The 7,883-nt window shown below is 48.5% G+C and overlaps 4 protein-coding genes across 5 annotated transcripts; 3 read left to right on the top strand and 1 right to left on the bottom strand.

Moving 5' to 3' along the window:
• The first annotated feature begins 7 nt into the window (after positions 1–7).
• LOC132263522 (uncharacterized) lies at positions 8–688 on the top strand. Its single transcript, XM_059763316.1, has 2 exons — positions 8–106; positions 182–688. The coding sequence occupies exon 2, from the start codon at positions 221–223 to the stop codon at positions 605–607; it is 387 nt and encodes a 128-aa protein (XP_059619299.1). The 5' UTR covers positions 8–106; positions 182–220; the 3' UTR covers positions 608–688.
• Positions 669–2,540, top strand: LOC132263519 (pleiotropic regulator 1). The gene is made up of 2 exons (XM_059763312.1): positions 669–994; positions 1,060–2,540. Exons 1-2 carry the CDS (start codon positions 768–770, stop codon positions 2,306–2,308), a joined length of 1,476 nt encoding a protein of 491 aa, XP_059619295.1. The 5' UTR covers positions 669–767; the 3' UTR covers positions 2,309–2,540.
• Positions 2,541–2,648: 108 nt separating this feature from the next.
• LOC132263516 (mucin-5AC-like) lies at positions 2,649–7,315 on the bottom strand. 2 transcript variants are annotated; one of them, XM_059763308.1, is made up of 6 exons: positions 7,158–7,315; positions 6,476–6,869; positions 4,629–5,796; positions 4,292–4,560; positions 3,978–4,221; positions 2,649–3,918 (listed from the first exon to the last, which is right to left on the bottom strand). In XM_059763308.1, exons 2-6 carry the CDS (start codon positions 6,827–6,829, stop codon positions 3,782–3,784), a joined length of 2,172 nt encoding a protein of 723 aa, XP_059619291.1. In that variant the 5' UTR covers positions 6,830–6,869; positions 7,158–7,315; the 3' UTR covers positions 2,649–3,781. The 2 variants fall into 2 exon arrangements, with proteins under 2 accessions (XP_059619291.1, XP_059619290.1); XM_059763307.1 differs by having other exon boundaries at positions 6,476–6,872; positions 7,158–7,314.
• A 5-nt stretch (positions 7,316–7,320) lies between these two features.
• Positions 7,321–7,809, top strand: LOC132263524 (HIG1 domain family member 2A, mitochondrial). The gene is made up of 2 exons (XM_059763317.1): positions 7,321–7,576; positions 7,635–7,809. Exons 1-2 carry the CDS (start codon positions 7,429–7,431, stop codon positions 7,793–7,795), a joined length of 309 nt encoding a protein of 102 aa, XP_059619300.1. The 5' UTR covers positions 7,321–7,428; the 3' UTR covers positions 7,796–7,809.
• Positions 7,810–7,883: the final 74 nt, after the last annotated feature.

The following is a 7,883-nucleotide window of genomic DNA, read 5'->3' as shown; positions in this document are numbered from 1 at the left end:
ATTCACCACAAGAGGAAATAAACATTGCATCGGGCAACACTGATAGTTTAATCAATCAATTGCTCATTATATTCCGCAGTTTTCACTTTTCACGCTTTCCACAAAGGTTCTTTCCCTTTTCTGTTGCTTGTTCTTATCAGTGAGTGGTACATAAGTGGCTAATTAAGCGTTTTACTTGCAGCGCCTTTTCTCGAAGCCGTAATCTCGCCTGTCCTCAGAAATGTTCTCTTTCTTCAAGAGCAAGAAATCGAGCCCTGAGGAGCCGATTCCTCCAGCTAATCCTCCTCAGGGCAAACCAGATGACTTCGTGATGGTGGATCCAAAGCCAGCAAATCCACAACCTGGGGTTTATCCATCACTGGGCCCAGGAATGCCGCCTTATGCTGGTCTTCCTTCGAACTTTCCACCGCAAATAGCAACAAATCAGCCACAGCAGCCATACAACGCCCTCCAGGGGGTCCCCTTTAAGCTATCTGATCAACTCAATACATCTGACAAAACGGAAGTGACTAAAATCATGCTTTACGACTTCCTGGAAATTTTCTCGCGAAACAACCAAAAAGGTGATTATGACTTTGCCGTGGAACGGAGCGTTATCAACGTGTAGCAGTAGAACTTATCATAGCATACTCTCAAATTATTACTATTCATAACACGTTTGCGTGCGAAATAAAGTTATTTTTTTCTATATCCGGAAATTTTTCGCGTACAAAAGGAGTGGTGAGTCATAGTGAGATTCACCAATTCACCTTGGTGGGGAAATTGTCATGCTGGCATGCCAGTTCTATAGTCTGCAAAGAGTACACATCTTATCAGATAAACAAGCTGAGGTTTTAGTGGATTCTTCTTGGTATTCTACTCTTTCTCTCGTGAAAATGGTGGAAGAGGTGCAGAAACACTCTGTCCACACTTTGGTGTTTCGCTCATTGAAGCGCACACACGATATGTTCCTCGCCAACCAGACTTTTCTGCCGGTTCTCAAAGACGACACAGCGTAAGTCCAATACAACCTCAATTTGCAAACGTTTTCCTGATTTTCTCCACTTTCCATCGTTTCAGCGAGAAAATTCGCCGGGCAGTGAAGTCCAGAGACGGCTATGGATTGGTATTTGACCGGGTGCAGGTGACTAAAGCGCAAAAAGCCAATCATGTTGATAATGGGACGCATCAGAATCACCCGGAAGAGCCTCTGGCCATCACTGCAGCCCCCATGAACACTTCGCACAGCTCAGCGCTGGTGCCTGTGGCCCAGAGTACTCCTTTCTCGCAGCCCCCGGGTGGACAAGTACAGTTGATTCCCAAGAAGGCGCCCACGATACCCAAGCCTAAGTGGCATCCGCCCTGGAAGCTCTATCGCGTGATCTCGGGACATCTGGGTTGGGTGCGTTGTGTGGCAGTAGAGCCTGGGAATGAGTGGTTCGCCACAGGAGCCGCAGATCGTGTGATTAAGATCTGGGACTTGGCTAGCGGTAAGTTAAAGCTGTCTCTGACTGGCCACGTGAGCACCGTTCGCGGCCTGGCCGTGAGTAGCCGACATCCCTACCTGTTCAGCTGCGGCGAGGATAGACAAGTGAAGTGTTGGGACTTGGAGTACAACAAAGTCATCCGGCACTACCATGGCCACTTGTCGGCCGTGTATTCGATGGCTTTGCATCCCACCATTGACGTCCTCGCGACTGCCGGCCGAGACTCCACGGCCCGAATCTGGGACATGCGAACGAAGGCCAACATCCACACGCTCACTGGGCACACAAACACCATCGCCAGCGTGGTGGCCCAGACAGCAAATCCGCAGATCATCACTGGGAGCCACGACTCGACTATTCGACTCTGGGATTTGGCAGCCGGCCGGAGCGTCTGCACACTGACGAACCACAAAAAGAGTGTCCGGAGTGTGGTGATCCACCCCACGCTCTACATGTTCGCGTCTGCGTCCAGCGACAACATCAAGCAGTGGCGCTGCCCGGAAGGCAACTTCATCCAGAATCTCACCGGTCACTCGGCCATCATCAACTGCATGGCAGTGAATCCCGAAGGCGTCCTAGTGTCCGGCGGAGACAATGGCACTGTGCACTTCTGGGACTGGCGAACGGGCTACAACTTCCAGCGCGCTCAGGCACCAGTCCAGCCAGGCTCCATGGACAGCGAAGCGGGTATCTTTGCCATGACCTTCGACCAATCCGGCTCGCGCCTGATTACCGCCGAGGCAGACAAGACCATCAAGGTCTACCGCGAGGACGACGAGGCCACCGAGGAGTCGCATCCGATCGTCTGGCGTCCGGACATCATCAAGCGACGGAAGTTCTAACACACATCTGCTCACTTTGCAATTTCATTCTCATTTTTTCACTGCCTTTTACATAAAATTCTTAATAACGAGATTTTTCTTCTTTAAAGTGATTCTTCTTTTTTTTTGTCCTAAACATCCGAAGCTCTTCCCCTGCAATTTTGCTACTTCCCTTCATTGTCCACCACTTCTTTTCTCTCCCCCTCAAAATGTACTATGCATTGAAATTTTTTGTTCAGTTTTGATTTGTGAAGAAAAAAAAAACATGATAAATAAATCATACAACGGATATTTTCACTGTGTAAATGTGTCCTTATGTGTTGTGAGTTTCTGTGTTAGTTCACTTACTTCTCTAAATATATTAATTTACTGTCTAACTCACGCCCACGTCAGAAACCTACATTTAGTATAATTTTTCACTATATCTACGCATTTTCTGCCTCCTCCTCTCGATTCACTTTCACTTAACAACCACGTGTGATGCTTGGCAAAAGGAAATTCATCTAACATACTTCCTATCATATCAATATTACTTCGCGTGTGTGTGTTCTTTCGTGTCTGTGTGTGAGTGTGTGTGTCAAGAAAGGATAAAGAAAATCCTGCCTAAAGAATTAAACTTTTAAGTCTATAGAGACACTTTCGTGCTGAGGCAAAAGGAGTTACACAAATATATTAATAATTATATACCCTTAAATATAAAAATTGGTAGTGAAATACAAATTTTATATGATCATCATCTACACAAAACCTCGTCAATATTGCAAATCGAACCCACTCTTGATAATTGCACCTGTCGCTCCAGGTTTCTGTCTCGCAATCATAATGCCAATCATGTGAAATTACACTTTTGTGTTGTAAACAAATCGGTAAATTTCACCATCTTTTCGCTTCAAGACTTTTTACTTGATTATTTGTCATCTTCTATCAATGTTCTATCAGCGTTTGATAAATTATCAAATACAAGTGCGTAAAATCAGAGTGTGCATCAACTCAAAGTTAAAGATAAAAATTTCAAGCATGCCAAATTCACCGAGAAAACGGACAAATAGCGATTTTAGTGCAGGAAAAATTGCTCTGTTACTATAAATTATCATTTATTTGCATCTAGAATTACTAAAGTGTATTCTTAAATGTCATGAATACAAAAAAACCATCGATAATACTCATAAATCCTTTAAGAAAAAAATCTTAAAGCGAAAAGATTTCCAAAAGAGAAACTTCCTTTCCCTTTGATTATATCTCTCCTCTTCCATGTTGCGCTGCTTTTCTTTTGTACCATTCAACCAAATCCCCTTTTGTCAGTGTGTTAAAATGTCACGCATTCTAAAAAACCATAATAGGATTTTGAAGAAAAATGCTAAAATTCACACCAACCAGCATTTGAGTGGCCAACATGAGGCCACACTTCTCTCACTCTCTTCTCACCCTTTTTGGCCCAGTTTGTGGGTGTTTGTGTGTGACTCTCTCTCTTATCTATAGAAAGATGATGATGACCTACTTTCTGGCCCTTGTTACTCGACCACCTGCTGCTTCCTTGGCCGAGTCTTGCGCCTTCGCAACCTTGGCCTTTGGCGTCGTCTTCTGAGACGTCGGAGTGGCCTTCTTGCTCACCTCCGGCACTGGTTCAGCCTCTGCAAAGACAATACGCCGTCAAAACACTCCCAAGCATCTCATGGCTCCTTCAACTCACTCTTTCCCTTTCCCGGAGGCTTCTTTGTACTCTGAGCAACTGGAGATTTCTTCACTGGACTCGCTTTCGCTCCCGCCGCCGCTGCCGGAGTGTCCGGAAGCATCTGAACGGAAGTCTTCTTGGCCGGTGTCGCAGCCAATGAATCCTGAATATCTGCTTTTCTCTTCCGACCGCGCGCCTCAACCACAACTTCCGTGACGACAACTTGCTGCTTCTGTGGCGTCGCTTTGCTCTTTACCGGCGCCTACAAAAGCACATCACACGATTAGGCGTTGTTTCGATGGAAAAACCAGTTATTTTCCACATTTTTTCACCTTTGCCGGAGTCACAGTGACGGGAGGTGCCTTGGAAATAAGTGGTCTGCCCACTCTCTGGGCCATCTTTGGCGGCTCCTCCTCGTCTGATGTCTCAAAGTCCGACTCGGCAAAGTTCTTCCGCGGCGACTTGGTGCGTGTTGACTTCCTCTTTGGGGTCGCATCAGCTTTGGTCCTCTTGACGCGTTTTGGTGAACCTGCATCACTCGATGCACGCTTCTTCGGCGACCTGTCCAGCTGGGATTCATCCTTGTACAGTGATAGATCCACTGAAAAAGAGTCGCACATGAAATCATGACACACACTGCATTAGAGAGATGATAAATCATCGACTCACATCCATCGGGATTCTCCTCAGTGACATCCGGTCGCGGCAGAATGCCCTTCTCCACATCAATCGCCTTCTTCAGGATGTTCTGTATCCTCTCCAATTCGCCCTCTGGCAACTTGTACAGCTTCTTCGTCTTCTTCTCCATCTCCACACTCGTCAGCACACACTCCAGATCGGTGACATCGTAGAAATCGGGAATGTACATGGGAGAGTTGATCTTCTCCTCCGACAACCACTGAATCCGAATGCGCGGCGATGATTTGTACACATTATGCTGCGCCTGACAGAGAAAGAATCCACCCTCGGCATTGCGCACCGCCATGAATTCACTCTTGTAGAACAACACCAGCTTATCCTCGCCACTCTTGCTGCCACTGGAACTGCTCTCGGCGTACGACAACTTCGTCAGCATCGCGTACTCAGGCAGCGGACTCTGATACGGCACGGTGCGGGTGCGGCTTCTCTTCACGCCCCGCGACGAGCCCCCATCTGTGACGTCGTGCTTCGGTGTCTTCGCCGCCGGCGTGGGTTTCTCCTTCTTGAGCGGCTGTTGTGCCACCTTCACGCTTTCCGCCTTGGGCTTCTCCTCCTTCTTCTCCTTCTCCACCACTTGTGGAGGCGCTGTCTTGGCCACTGCCGTCTTCGTCACCACCTCAGCCACAACTGGGGCTGAAGTCGACGGCTTTGTCGCTGCAGCCGCTTCTGCAGCAGCGGCAAAGTTACTCTGCGGCCTTGACAGAGCCGCCTGATTCTTCCTGGCCGTCTGTTTGATCCTCGGCGTCGTCACTGTGGCCAGTTTCATCGTCGTCTTCGACGGTGTAACGACAGTGGCCAACTTTGGAGGCTGACTCGCGGCCGGAGTGCTCTTCTGCGGCGTCGTCGGCGACGGAGCCTTCGGGACGTTGTTGTTGGCCTGCAACTGACTCTGAGCCGCCGTAGTGGTGGCCACAGCCACCGGGGCGCGCGTCAGCGGGGGCGGAGCAGCCTTTTGCGGTGATGGCACCTTCTGCTGGCTCGTTGTCGGCTGCTGCTGCGGCGTGTGCTGCACCTGGGCTTGCGAAGCCGTGGCCACGGACGCCGTGTGGTGTTGTTGCTGGATGCTAGTCGGCTGGGATGACATGTGCGCCGGCGGCTGACTCGTGGTCGCCGGTTTGTACGTCAGTTTGAGAGAAGTCTGAAAGAGAGAGAGAGAGAGAAGAGAGATTAGACAAATCCAAGTTTAATGCGGCAGACGAGACAGGCCATTTGATCACTTGCGTAGATCATTATATCCCATTCTTGTTCTCGGCAGTCCTTCTCACTCCTGAACTACTCAAGCAGATAAGAAATTGCACAGTAGACTTTTCTTCATTTCAAGACGAGCATTTAAATAAGTCAGTTGTGTTTTTGTGAAGCTCTCACGATGCTCAAAGTAAAGCGCGTTTCTGTGACTTCTGTGGATTCCTTTTGCTACATTTGTGGCAAATATACACCGAAATCCCAAAAATGGTTCGTAAATATTCTTTTTTTCTATTCTTGAATGTGAAACTGTGATTATATTCTTGAATAGGAGTTTCATCGAGACAAGAAAGTCCCAAAAGGCGATCTCCGGCCGCGGAATGGGCAATCAAGATAAGAATTGGCTTCCTCACATCTACTGCCTGGCTTGTTCAGCAAATTTTAATCATGGCTCGAAAGATCAGCGCCCATTCAATGTTTATGCATTGCCAATGTTATGGAAAAGGTCTCAAATCACTTCAACTACTGCTTAAAAAGGATACGAAATTTGAAACGAATTGTCGAGTTTGATTATTAAATAAAGGAAAATCATAAATAACATTCCTCGTCGATTCAGAAAAGATTCCTTTGCATACCGTGTGGATTTGATGAGCCGCTGTGGGTCCGTGAGACGCCGCCTGGGGCGTAACCGACACGTTTCCGTTGGCCTGCTTGGCTGCCGCTTCTGTCACGACACGCGTGAGCTCCAGTGGTTCCGACGTTGGATTGGCCGCCGGCTGCTGTGGGAACAGGAGCGCCTGAGGCTGCTGAAAGGATGACATCTGCTGCTGCAGATGAAGCTGCGCGTGGAAGTTGTTGGCCACCTGAATCTGGGGAGCCGCCTGGGGCGGCACCTTGGGCGCCTGCGAAGGCGGCGGCTGAACGGGTGGATTCTGCCTTGCCGGCTGTCCGTCCACCGGCACCTGTAGTGGCTTCGGATTGAAGCTCATGCTCTGTCTCGCTCTCGCTGCACTTGCTTGCACTTAGCGTCTGCTGTGGGCGAGAGAGAGAGAGGGTCAGCGAGGAATCCGGAAGAGCTGCATTTGTTTACATTTCATCCCGGCAGAGGGGCCAAGGGTGCAGGAAAGAGTTGGACCAGTGGGCGCGACAGAGACGCAAGATGTTTAAATATGCAGGAGAAAAAGCGCCTCCTGTGGGTGTGTGTGAGTAATCACAAAAAATGGGGGGGAGAAATGGATGACAAGAGGGAAGATAGAATCTGCTCTAATTCCACTTTTGTCCACCCTCCAGCACTTCCACACCCGCAAAAACACTCACAATCACTTCACTGGGGTCTCCGCCACCGCTTCCGGTTACACACGAGCCATTTCTTGCACAATTTCCAGGGTAAAATTGCAGAAATTCAGCCAACAATCTTTATGGCGTCTCCACTCGGTTTGCCATACGTGAATCTGCTGTGAAGTTGGCTTTGTTTTGGTGGGGAATTTTTGAGTTGTCACTCCTTGACATTTTTCCGGGCAACCAAAAACAGCGCATATTTTCCGTGAGTTTTCCAGCACAAATACAGCAGCATTTAAGTGGAAAAGAAATGACTGATCAGGAGAAGAGGGAGCAGCAACAGGCGGAACTGCAATGGCTTCAGCTGAAGAAGGATTTTGCTACTGCTCCCATCGCTGGCGAGACGGTATTGGAGAAAATGAAGAGGAAGACCAGAGAAAATCCTCTAGTTCCCATGGGTAAATCGCCTTGACAGCCTCTATGAACAATTTCTCTCATTCCCTCTCTTCGTCATAGGTTGCGCGGTCACTCTGACCGCCCTCGGACTTGGCCTGTACAGTTTCCGTCGTGGCGACAAAAAAACGGCCCAGATCATGATGAGGACTCGAGTGATAGCCCAAGGATTTACCATAACAGCCCTTTTGGTGGGAGTCGTCCTGACAACTATGAAGGACTAGGAATTATGGGCACTTTTCCTGAGCTAGTTCGAATATCTCTTGGAATACGTTGCTGTAAATAGTTTGCAGACTGTCTTCTGTCCATCTC

The sequence above is a fragment of the Phlebotomus argentipes genome, unplaced genomic scaffold (genome assembly GCF_947086385.1).
Source record: "Phlebotomus argentipes unplaced genomic scaffold, Phlebotomus argentipes genome assembly contig_15, whole genome shotgun sequence".
NCBI classification, from domain to species: domain Eukaryota; kingdom Metazoa; phylum Arthropoda; class Insecta; order Diptera; family Psychodidae; genus Phlebotomus; species Phlebotomus argentipes.
Note: the sequence above shows the minus strand (reverse complement) of the source record. Positions and strands in the feature narration are given on the sequence as shown.